A 13,701-nucleotide genomic window follows, 5' to 3' on the forward strand; every position below is an offset into this window, starting at 1 on the left:
TAAAATATAAATATATAAAAAAATTTAAAAATACTAAATATATTAAATATATTAAATTTAAAATAAATACATTCAAAATTATATAAATATAAAAAAGTTTGGTACTCTCTCTATAAAGATCCCGGTATTTTCATGGTTTGTACAGGACACCTGTCCTGCAGGTGTAGTTCTTGCTTATCTGATAGTGTTTAATAGACTGAGTTGGCTTAGCAGTTATTTTTAAAAAATATGTTTTTTTTATACCAAAAACACAATTTGTCAATCCATTTTTTATGATAATATAACTATTAAATAAAATAATAAATGTAAATGGGTGTATTATATATTCAATTTATGATTTTAGGTCGTTACTCTTGGAGAATGTGTTATAGGAATAAGCATAGAATTTGAAAAACACATTGGTATTAGTACTACAGTTACACCACTGTAAGGCCCACATGGCACACAGAAATAGCCATCTTGGCTGGTCAAGGTATAATAAGTCTTGGGTATAAGGTCCACATCGGGCACAGATATATATTACTAAAATTTTATTGACTTGATAATATTTGTTTAGACTGATATAATTATATTAGTTTAATTTTACTGGTTTATTATTATAATAAAATATTTAATTATCTAATTAATTATTTTACTTTGTTGATGTACTATCTTTAATGTTATCACAAGATTATTAATTATTATCAGATTTTTGGAAAAAAAAATTATTTCAAAACGAAATTTTAATTCATTTAGATCTTTAAATTTAACAAATAAATGAGTATAGTTATTATAATATAATTATATTAAATATTTTTTATATGACAAATATTTTTTATGTTAACATTTAGCTGTTTAAACGATTTGATATGTTATTGTTTTAATATCAAATAAAAATATGTTAAATAATATAAATAATTTATATTATGTTAGTATAGAAAAATTACACGTCAAAAATTTTAATGTAATTAAATTAAAAGAGTTTTATTTATTTATTTTTAAAATTTAAGATAAAAATATATATTAAAATTTTATATAAAAATGAACTTTAATTTTGTGTTAAAAATCCAGAGACATATATATATATATATATATATATATATATATATATATATTTAACCTTTAAATATATAAAAAATATAATAGTTGTGAAGAAATCATTTTCCTCTTCAGAAAAAGAGCTATGTAAGTGATTTAGATTAGCTACCAGACAAAACACTGTTAAAAAGAAATAGGTCCACTTCATGGGGTCACATATGGGACAAAATTAAAGATAAATGAAAATATTAGTTATAGAGAAAGAAAAAGAAACATTGGAACTCGAAATTTTCACAAAGTATATAACAAGATGTCATGATGGCAGTGGCGAAATTTGCTCGATATTTAAGGGGTATCAAAATATATTTAAAATTTATATATTTAATTTATATATTTAATTATGGATCCGTAAGATTATTTAACTTCATAATAATTGAATCAATACTAAACTTTTTAGTTATATTTTATTTTTAATGTAAATAATTATATCGTCAGCAAAAAAATTCATCTTCCGTTTTATTTTACAGTCTTATTTTGATAATTTTCATCTTTCTGATTGTAGAAACAAGAAGAGTTAAAATAAGACGAGACAGATTAAAAAATCAATCAAGTAGATGTAATTGACTTCCTATTTTTGTCAAAGATTGATTTTTTCTATTTTCTTTCTCACAGTAGTTTCCATTTTATCACTTTTAAATAATTAATTTATTCTTTTATTTCTTCATCAATATACTTATGTTTTAAAAAAAAAATACTAAAAGATAATTTATCATAATCTAAATAAAAATTGTGATATGTAATTAATAAAAGAAAAATATATGATAATCAAGTCACAATTAAAAACCAGTTATTAAAAAACACTTAGTGCATTGTTTTTTCTTCGATATTTATAAAAATGAATATACCAAATGCTCGTGAGATAAAAAATAATATTAATTATTAAACTAATATTTCACTATCAATTAAGAAAAAAAGAATTACTTTTCTCTTCAATAATAGAAGAAAGCATACAAAAATGAGAGCACAAAATAATAAATTTTTGTTCAACTTTCTTTTTTTCTTCATAAACAAAAGAAAACAAAACAAGTAAAAGTCTAAACTTGTGATATTTGATCTCGTGAGCCTGCCCTTGAAGCTTCCTTAGTCTAAACATTGATGCTAAAATTTAACCTCTTTATATAGTCTACTAATCCAAAGCTTAACTTTCCTCGCTCATCGATCTACTTCATACAACAAACCTATATTCTTGAGACAAAAAGTTATCTCAAAAGCAGGTCAAGTTGACGTTGAATCTGCATTCCTCTATCACTATAAACACTAAACGCAAACCACAGAGGTGCAACAAAACAAACATGGACACAAACAGCAAAACTCTAACATCTATTGATAGCCAAAACTTTTATCTATCTCTCTTATTTTCTCAAACCAGTAAAATTAAGAAAGGAAAATAATCTTTGATCTAGTCATGAGTGTGCACCCTCATTACTTTATCAAGATGTTTTTTGTTCTTAATACTTTCGGTTTCAAAGACAAACTCTACTAAACTCGAACTCCAACACAGAAAAGATATGACAAACCCACAACCCTCAGGTCATCCTAAGGACGAACTGCTCTGATACCATAAATGTAACATCCCAATTTCAGCAGCTTAAAACTAATAAAAATAGGGAGTTTCATCATAGTTCCAAAACAGATAATCCAGTGTACCCAATATATTAATACAGTCTTACAAAAGGTATGACTATAAAAATATATCACTTATACACTTAAACTAAACTAATAAACTTTGTACTACCGATCACTGCTAAAGCTTCCACTGGAAACCTCCTCTTCAACACTAACACGATGGCTCTTCATCCTCCGGAAGTGCCTTTGACACTGCAACCATATCTGCTCCCACCGAATAGGTGATCATCGCAAAAGGAAACATACAACACAAGACAGGAACACAAAAAGCAAGGGTAAGCTAATCTGATTAAGGAATCATGCAGTTCAATTATAAACAGAAACCATGCAATCTTTCTCATTATCACCATAATCATATAGACCACCACAACACATTTACATGACTCTAGACTCAATATCTGGATTATGTAAGCGACATCGGATCTCTTGGTGGCTTGCACCTGCGACGGTTCCCAAACTCTGCAGAGTTTGGACACAAGGGGTTATCACCCAACCACTCCCAAGGTAAGTCCCATCACCTCTATGGCGGATCGGGTCCATAGACCAGGACCTCCTGCTACTCCCCCCGACGTAATCCATCATACTCTACATGAGTCTTAATGGTTACTAGAAGCGTCAGGATACCAACCAAAATTGAGTCCTTATGTCCTTACATACACTAAAACATTCCTCTTAGAATTTCCCTTGAAATCCTAGTTCAACCACTTCTTCTCATATTCCAACTTCATGCAATTTCACCACACATATTACCAGTCATAACAATTCATGCATATCATAACTAAGTTCATATTTTAACATTCAAACATAGCTTCATCCATTAGAAACAAAGAAATAACACTCAACTGCAGGGGTTCTCGCCCAAGCTAGAAGGTCTCGCCTAGGCAAAAAGGCTCTCTCGCTTAGGCGAGTCATTCTCGCCTGAGCGAGGCTCAAAACAGAGAACAACCCAAACTCTGGGCGAATTCTCGCTCAGGCTAAGTTGTCTCGCTTAGATGAGAGTGACTCTCGCTCAAGCGAGACTGGCTCGCCTAGGCGAGATCTCGCGCAGAAACAGGGGATGAGTTTCTAGTGTTTTCGCTCAGGCGAGAGCTGCTCGCTTAGGCGAAAATACCAGATTCTCAATCTGTTCTCACATGCAACAGCAAAGAAATCTAGCACAATCCAAGCATACACTCAATTACGCAATTCAAGCACTCATACAACAATCAATCATCCAATTCAAAGTCATCAGAATGATTTCTAGATGAAATTCAAGTAAAACAGTTAGCTTCCTTTACCTGTTATCATGTTTAGACAACTTTATAAACGTTAACGCCTTAAAAACGTCAACACCTCTAACTCCACAAGATGCTCTATCTACACATAGAAACATCACAAGAACGATCAGGACATACCGTTATGATCGCTGATCAGCAGAGACTCATACTGATGATTAAAACGTCGCATGCAAGCGAAAGAGGACTTGCATGCAATAGAAAACAGAAAAAAGACTAAAAAAAAGAGCGAAAACTCAACTTGCGCGAACGGAGAAACTGATCGGTCCAATTTGAAGAGCTCACCGAGAGGATCAATCCTACGGTCTCGGTTCTTCAATCAGACGACCAGAGAGACAGAACCTCTAGAGAGAAGTCAGAGAACTCTAGAAAAGTGGTTTTTAGAGAGATGGTGTGTTTTAAAATAATAAAACTCGTTTATAACAATTCTATTTATACTAAAACCTTTTAATATTAAAATAATCGAATCTCACTATTTTTAAACCACTATCACTTTTAAAACGCCATTTTCTAGGGTCTTACAAATCACGATGATTATAATTTCTTGATTTTATCATTGGCATTTAACTTTAGAAACTTTGCGAAATAAAAAATTTATGTTTGAATATGAAAAATATAATTATTAATTTCTTAAATTTCATGTAAATTTAAAGGATAATATTTAAACATGTTAGACAAGTCAAATTTATCAAAAGTAAGTCAAATTCATCATTTTGACTGTATGATATGGGTATTAAATATACTTTCAGATGTTATTGAAATTTGTCTATGTGTTCGTATGGGTATTTTCTAATGGGATATAATTTACAGAAGATACGAATACAATTTAAAATAACCTCATGAGATATAAATTCAATATTTCTTAAATATAAATAATAATAATAAATTGCAACACTTTAAGATGCGTTTGTCATAAATGATCTATTGTTAAAAGGAGTTTAAGGAGATGAATTTGCGAGTAAGTACATACTGTGTTCGTATTTAAAGATCTGGAATGGATTTATGAAATTTCCCTATCAGAACATCTCGCTTAAGATGAGAAAATTTGAAGGTAGGAAGTAGTTTTTTACATTATTATCCTTGACTTTTTTATCATTAATAATAATATTAATATATAATAAATAATAATATTAATAAAATATAAAAAATACAATAATAAATAATTTTAATAATAATTATTATTATTATTAGTATATTAATAATAATAAATAATAATATTAATAATAAAAATAAATAATAATAATAATATATAAAATTGTAATCTTATATTTTAATTTATTAAAACTTTAATTTTTATCTATTACATAATTCAAAACACTCATAAACTTTCAGAAACTTTATCTCTAAATTTACTCATTTTTACTCGTATATCCTTTTTATCTCTAAATTCACTTATTTTCACTCCTAAATTTTTTAAAAAAAGTATCACACTTTTCATTTTCTAATTCACTTAAATTCATCTTCTTACTCTCCTTCAAATTAATTTTCACAAGTGAAAGCATAAAGATGTTTTAAGGAGAATAAAAGCTCATATCTCCTTATTAGTTCTAACTAATTAAAATTGTTACAAATTTTGAATTAGAATGATTTATTGATCATTGGATTGAGATTTTTTTTATGCTTAATAGGTTCATTAAGGTTGTTATTGAATTGATGGATGGATTTGAAGGAGTGGATTCGAATAGATTTGGAGGTGGATATGTAATTGATTGAATTAAGAAAAAGATTGTGTGATTTGAGTGGATTTGAGATGAAAATATATCAATTTTTTAAGATGTGATGAACATGAGAGATTACAAATTTGTTTATTAGACAAAATTAGATAATTATCATTTTATCTTTATAAATAAATGTGATATAAATTTAAATGTCAGTAGTGAAATTTATGCTAAAATAAAAATGAAATTGCTATTTAAAAAAGTTAAAGATAAAAATTATTATTATTGTTATTATTTAAAATGTTTATATTACTGTTATTATTTAAAACTTAATAGAGAACTGATTGTATACGGGAATTGACTGGTGGCTTCACTACGGTGGTTGCGTGAGAGTTGCAATGGAAGTAGTAAAAAATCTGGACATAGTTTTTAGGCTGGGAGGGAGTAAGAACATTGGGTTAGGATTAAGGATGTAAATGAAGTGAGTAGGTACCGGTAATAACCCCTCGTACTCTATTGTTGGATAAGTATTCGTTTTATATCAATACTCATATGTGTGAATATTTACTATGTGGATATTTACATATTTTTTTAATATTTACGGATAATTATAAGTACTGGAGAGTATTTACAAAAAAGAATTAATATTTAATAACATGTTTTAACCATAGATTTAAATAAAAATACAGCGTATAACATTCATAAATTTTAAACAAAGTGCAAATAACTCATTTAAATAGTATTGAATAACAGTTTAGGCAAAAATGCAGATTTTTTTAAAACCAGTTGATAAAAAATAACATAATAAAAATCAATATGTTAATGTTTTAATCATGTTTATTTATTTATTTTAATTTAAATTAAAGTATAGCGGTACAGGTATCCATGGGCATAGATACTATGATACTCATACCCACCCTGTTAACATGCGGGTATAAAAAATACGTGTACCCGCTATCCGCGAATATCCATTTACAATATTCATCTCCTACACTTTGTGAGTTTTATCCCGTGGCGTAGCTGAGAAGGCTTGTAGGGCGCCATAATACCCCAAATTTTAATTTTTTTTTAAATATTTTTAATATATTTTCTTATAATTTTTTGGATTGATTTTTATTTCTTTTAAAAAATATAATATTTAATATTAATAATTAATATAATAAAAAATTAAATATAATAAAAAATAATAAATTTATTGAAATATTTGTCTTATTCTGTCTCCTTTTAAGTCCCTCACACATTATATTCATTTACTAGTCTTGTATATCTTCTTTTGTTTTTTTATTTTAAAAAAGAATAGAAAGTTAGAAAGTTAGACACAAATTCATTCTCTTCGCTCTCATTTTTCCTCTAAGATAAAAAAAAAAAAAGTAACTCTCTCTTTTGTCTCTTGATAGAGAAATATTAGTTTGATATTTGGTTTTTTCTTTTCATGTTATGAGTTTTTTTGTATATTTTTTTTTATGAATATGGAAAGAAAAAGTTATGTTCTATATGTTTTTTCATACCCATTTTTTATATGTGAAATGATTATCACAGACTTTTTTATAGTAATTAGGTCTCATAATTTTTTATTAGATTTTGATAAATTATTTTTTAATCTTTTTTTTAAATAGATATATCGATGAAGAATAAATTAATAGATTCATTTTCTTTTAAGTCATAACAAGAAACATACGTGAAGATGAAAACAATGCAAATTTACTTCTTCACCTATTTTAAACTATTTTCAAGCATGATACGAAGGATTCAATTCTTGAATTAGAAAAATCTTTCTTTTTCTTAAAATTCAAAAAATAATAGGTGGAAGTTTCATATTAATTATTTTGAATTATAGGAGAGAAGTTTCATATTAATTATTTGAAAATTATTTTAAGAAGACGTTATCAAATATGAGAATATTTGGTGAAAAAATAAAATTAGAAAAAAATTTATTGAAAATGAGTTTCATATAAAATATAACTTCAAAACTATCTTTATTTTAAGAAAAATATATAAAAAAATTTCAATATTAAATTATATATAATTTTATTATATTTATAACAATAATTAAATATATAAAATTTGAAACGATACGAAACGAATTTTATCTACCGATACGAAACGAATTTTGTTTACATCTCTGATTGAAATAGAAGGACATTTTCGTGAATTCATATTATTTAACTCACTTTCCCTGCTTTTCTCTTCAATATTGCGAAGGACCAAACGGTGTTCACTTCGCAATTCAACGCCTGCATTTCTTCACATATAAGCTGATCCAAACACGACAAACATTCTCAAATCCGTCTTTGTGCACAGTATTTATCCTGAAACAAACACAGTGATTTTTCGTTTTCAAACAATTGGGATGTCAACTGGACATTAGGAGAGAAAAAAACATAACGTTCTTTTGTAGATATCATTTTTCGTGGTTCTATAAGAAACGCATAACAACAGTAAGATTTTATACGAAAAACATGAATAAACAACTCTTGCAACTTCAAATATTATGAGAATTTTTAATCTCATTACTTGACTTCATATTTCAATGTGTAATTCATAAATTCAAAATTTATATATATATATATATATATATATATATATATATATATATGAAATACCAAAATAGAAAAATAGGATAGAAAGGGAAAAGAACAGAAAAACTCACAAAAGTCGATAAAAGTAATTTTTTTTAACCGGAATAAAACATGATTGATCCTGTAATTCATCAAAATTCTTCCTACACCCTACCATACGCTTTCGGAAATTTTTATCCGGAATAGGAATGGGATGAATGTCTTATGATTTTTTTTTCCAGAAATAATCTAGTGTGTAAAATCTGGTTAGATGGGGTGCAGAAAGAAATTTGAAGAAGTAGAGGAACACACAATTGATCATAAAACATATGTTTAGATGTTGGTTCCTATCTTATAACACCTTGATCTTTTGGATGTCGAACAAAATGGACACTATATTAGGGTAAAAGTTAGGGATGATGATAAGATACGGGTAGTAGCTCCTCTGTATCTTATCTGCTGGATAAATATTCATCGTCCCGTATCTGTACCTATATGTGCGGATATTCATTACGCGGATACTCACATATTTTTATAATATCCACGGATATTTACGGGTACCTGTGGATATTTATAAAAGAAAAATTTAATATTTAATAATATATTTTAACCATAAATTCAAATAAAAATACAATGCATAACATTTATAAATTTCAAACAAAGTACAAACAACTCATTTAAATAGTGTTGGATGGCAGTTAACAAAGAAATGAAGATTTTTTAAAACAAATTGATAAAAAATAACCCATTCAAAATTAATGTGTTAATATTTTAACCATTTTTTTAACTTTTGTTTTTTTAATTTATATTAGAGTATATCGGATAGGGTATCCGTAGTACAAAAAATATTTGTACTCGTTATCTGCAAGTATCTATTTACAATATTTAGATTGCGAGTTTTATCTTCAAATACTCACGAGTACATATTTTTTTTGACATCTCTAATAAAAAAGTTGGTTAATATAGAGTATCATGGAAATTTTGATTAATACCTAGTATTTTAGACATTATATCACCATGCTATTTAGGAAGCCTTCAAATTATTTTATTTATTAAGTGTGAAACATCTAATCAATGTCAAATACTAGACTAACTTTAAGAAGTATATTTATTTTTATTTTTTCATAAATGAGTCTCCTTTGGTAACACGCATTTTTGGAAAATGATTTCTTCATCAGTACACTAATTCTTAAGATTTACCATAAAAGAAGTAAATATTTGATGATATCGCTTAATCCACCTCAAATATAGACATTTATTAGTTTTGCGATGTGTTTCTATTTTTTCACAAAGGGAATTCTAATATAAAATTTTACAACACAAATGAATCAAATGTAACTAGTTTTACAATTCACAACACAAAATTAAGAGATGGTACAACATCAACAAATTTACGAGTCAATCGTAAGTATTATTCGTTAAGTTGTTGTGTTGTGTTTGAAAGAAAAGAAAAACACTAGGGATGTGAGATCATAAATAGTGATATAATGAGAAAAAAAATTCTAAAATGAAAAGTATATAACACATATACACGTGTGCACACAATGTGTATGAGAAAAAAAAATCTAAAATGAAAAATGAAAAATATATAGCACATATGCATTTGTGTGTGGGTGAACTAGACTAATAATCAAGCCAAGTTGATAAGGGTTGAATTCCGAAACAAGTTAGCCTAGGTCGAAGGTGACCCAAGTTGACCTAGGACGAAGAATGATCAAAGTTAGTCCAAATTGAAGGTTGATTCAAGTTAGTCAGGACTACAGGTCGATCTAAGCCTGTCAAGATTGCAGGTCAGTCCAAGTCGGCTTGAGACAAAATGTTGACTCAGGTCGGCCCAACTTGAATCAGTCCAAACTGAAGGTCTACGCGAGTTTATCTAGATCGAAGGTTGACCCTAATCAACTTGAGTCGGTCTGGGTCAACAAGGGTCAACCAGTAGGCCAAAGAATCAAGTCAAGTCAGTCCATATATAAGGTAGAGTTGTGTCGACTCAAGCCGAATGTTAACTCAAGTCAGCCAAATCCAAAAGTCAAATCGAGCTGGTCCAAACCAAAGGTTAGAGGAGTTGTCTCGGGTCGAGCAATCCAGGTGATAGTCGAAGCGAATCAGCCCAAGTCTAACGATCCAGGTTAAAGGTCAATCCAAGTTGACTTTGCCCAACGGCAACCTAAGTCAGTCCAGACCAAAGGTGAACCATATCAGCTCAAACAGATGATCAACCCAACTCAACCTCTATCGAAGGATCAACTTAGTTCGAAGGGTACAGTAAAGTCATCAACTTAGCTCGAAGGGTAGAGTAAAGTCATCATGAGTTGAAGGTTTACACTCCTATATTCAAAGTGGACTAGAGTTGGTCCATGAACTATAAGTCAAATATACACCTCTATATTCTAGTTTTAAGAGTTTGTGAATTTTAGTTTCAAGAGTTTCTCAATCTTAAATATTCGTATATTAATTTGACTAAATTATAAATTAGCAAATCATATCAATTTTACTTTAATTCGATCATTAATTTGATATATCTATTTTTCGTAATTAATCTCCTCGTTTTTAATGTGGTTACGGTGTTCAGTTCAATCTAAACAGAGTATGACTAAATATGTTATAGTATATAATTAAACATCGGCTTTTAATAAACAATTAAAATATCATTTCATATATATTATTACTAATGGAGAATTGAAAAATTTTAAACCAATATAATATTAGTTATAATTCTAATTTATCGCTAATTGTAATTTATAATTTCGTCGAACATTCTGTTTACCAATGAATAACAATTAAATGATCGTTCATTTTTAATTGCTTACAGGAAATACATTAATTTATTTTCTTCATAATAATACAAAATCATATATAACTAATTACTATTTTTTTAAAGATGCTATAATGTAAATTAGTTTTATTCTAAATCATTTCATTCCAGTATTAGTTGTTCCCACCAATGTCGGTCAAGTACTACTAAAAAAACAAACTAAAGTTCTAAACATAGTTGATTTTCATAAGGGAATGAAAATTCGCTACTAAACGAGGTGTGCAACTCATTTAAGCACGATTTTGAGATCTAGAATCTATAATAGTAGCATGGTCGAGTTAGCACATAATACTTATGGGCAGGCAAAAGAGTCGTCGGAGACAACAACAAACATCTTAAGTGTTTACTTACGCAATATGAATTGAATAAATGGATTTCCTGCAGCCGATACTTCATTTTTCCACACTTAAAATAAATTGCTATTTTTTGCTCGCAAACACTCTGCCCTGTTTTGTACCAAGAAAAGCGCAATTGAATTATCTAATTACAATTGTTCTAAAAAGATCTTCACACTAACAATGTTTAAAATCCTTAATATAAGCAGCACTACCCAGCAAGAATCAAGAGAAAATCAACTCAAATATTATTGCTAATTTCAGTGATGTTTACGGTCACTTTTGTACTGTCATTCAGACCAAAACCATGAGCAACTTACCAAATCATTTTTTTAAAATTGCTTCTAGCCTTAAATCGCAAATGTAAGGGCATTTGATAACGAGGGTGAAAATACCAGATGACCACAAGCATTGCAGCAAAACTTGAATACTTTGAGAAAGCACAGTTCAAAATCATCATATCTCAGGCACAACTTTACCTCAAACAAAAAACAAGTACGGAAAAATTTATAAGAGTCAGGGCATGACAAAATTCTAAATTGTCTACATCATAAATTAAAAACTGCGCACAAGATCTTGAAAGGTTGCTATCAATTAATAACCTAATCTTCATCCTCCTCATCTCCATCTCCACCAGCGGCCTTTTTAGCAGCAGCCTTTTGGTTCTTTCTCTTCACGCGTCCAGGACGGCCACCACCAAGAGGACTCGTGAGTGAGAAGTCAATGTGCTTCTGAGAATCAACCCTAACCATGAATGATGGAATGTTCACCACCTGTCTCCCAACCCTGCCAAATCACAAACAACATCAACATTCATTCCCAGAAGGAGCTATCATTAAAAAACAAAGTAAACATGACAAATGATCTCCATCAAGCTACACAATTTACTAAAGTAAAACCAATGAAAGCATTACAAAAAATATCAATACTAGAGCAAGTCCGCAACTACACGAGTTCAGTATCTATTTAATAATCAAGCCGTAATTATGCAACAAAAGATACCAATACAACACACTATCCGAAATCAATTCTTAGTGAAATCAATAGCATTGCATATGATCCAGAATAAATAATGACTACTATTTATTGATCATTGTGAGAAATTAGACCTGATGTGCCTCTGTCTGATGAGGACTCTGGCGTGGTGAATGGACTTGGCCATGCCAGACTTGAAGACGAGGGTTTGGAGGCGGCGTTCGAGAAAGTTCTCGACGGTGAGGGCCAACACGTAATCGAGCTTGTTCTGCGTCTCGTCAAGAAGTCCGTAACGGAACATTCTTCGGAGAAGTGCTTCACCCTCGAAGATTCGGCGCGGGTTCTTCTCATCCAACGTCAACAGATTCCTGGCATTGTTACGGATACGGCTGAGGGCGTACTGAACCCTCCACAACTCCCTCTTGCAGCGAAGCCCGTACTCCCCAACCAGCTTCAACTCAGCGTCCAAACGTTCCTTCTCGTATGGACGACGAGGCTTCTTGAATGTTTTCCCATCTATTCAATTACAAACAGGCAAATAACATATTCAATTCTGTTGGAAATGATGCCTCATTCTCAGATCACATATATCACACCGAGATTGAATAGAATGAAAATTCGGATAAACAAACGCATAAAACATAGATAGGTAGATGCATTGAGTGCAATGTAGAATACTCACAGTTTCTGTAGAAGGAAACGTGCACCATGGCTCCTCTCTTGCTGCTTCTCAACCTTACGGTGCACAAGGTTTTCGCTGCTAGGGTTCAAAAACAGATTCCCTTTTATGTGATCTCAAAACCCTAGTTATAGGAAGGCCGGGCTTGAACTACAAGGCCCATTCCACAACCCATCGTTCGCAAAGGCCCGTGACAATTATGTCCTGTTTCTTGCTTTGACAAAAAGAACATATTATTGATAAAGGATGCTCATCTTTTTTTTTTCTAGGTTTATAATGATAAAAATGTATAAATGATTAAGATTAAAAAAAAATTAAATAAAAAAATGGTTAAATTTAAAAGAATAATTATTTTAAAGGCAAAATTAATAAAATAATAATTTTAATTTAAAAAACTTTTATTGGAAGTTGAAATTGAAAAAGATAAAACCCTACAAAATGATATCGTAAGAGTGGTGATGGTTTAAAAATAGTGAGACTTAATTATTTTAATATAAATAGAATCTTTGTTGTAAAAGAGTTTCATTCTTTTAGACACATAATCTTAGTACAAATCACTTTTATAGACGTCTCTCTAGGAATTATGTCTCTCTGTTGGTCTGATCGAAGAACCGAGATCGTAGAATTGATCCTCTCGGTGAGCTATTGAATTTGAACCGATTAGTTTATTGAATTTGAACCGATTAGTTTCTCCGTTCGCATAA

At 29.6% G+C, this 13,701-nt stretch overlaps 1 protein-coding gene across 1 annotated transcript; it reads right to left on the reverse strand.

The window, feature by feature from the left end:
* Positions 1 to 11,742: 11,742 nt before the first annotated feature.
* Positions 11,743 to 13,120, reverse strand: LOC114174970 (40S ribosomal protein S9-2-like). Its single transcript, XM_028059705.1, has 3 exons — positions 13,001 to 13,120; positions 12,453 to 12,834; positions 11,743 to 12,129 (listed from the first exon to the last, which is right to left on the reverse strand). Exons 1-3 carry the CDS (start codon positions 13,026 to 13,028, stop codon positions 11,946 to 11,948), a joined length of 594 nt encoding a protein of 197 aa, XP_027915506.1. The 5' UTR covers positions 13,029 to 13,120; the 3' UTR covers positions 11,743 to 11,945.
* Between the last annotated feature and the right edge of the window lie 581 nt (positions 13,121 to 13,701).

This window comes from Vigna unguiculata, chromosome 3 (genome assembly GCF_004118075.2).
Source record: "Vigna unguiculata cultivar IT97K-499-35 chromosome 3, ASM411807v1, whole genome shotgun sequence".
In the NCBI taxonomy this organism is placed as follows: Eukaryota; Viridiplantae; Streptophyta; class Magnoliopsida; order Fabales; family Fabaceae; genus Vigna; species Vigna unguiculata.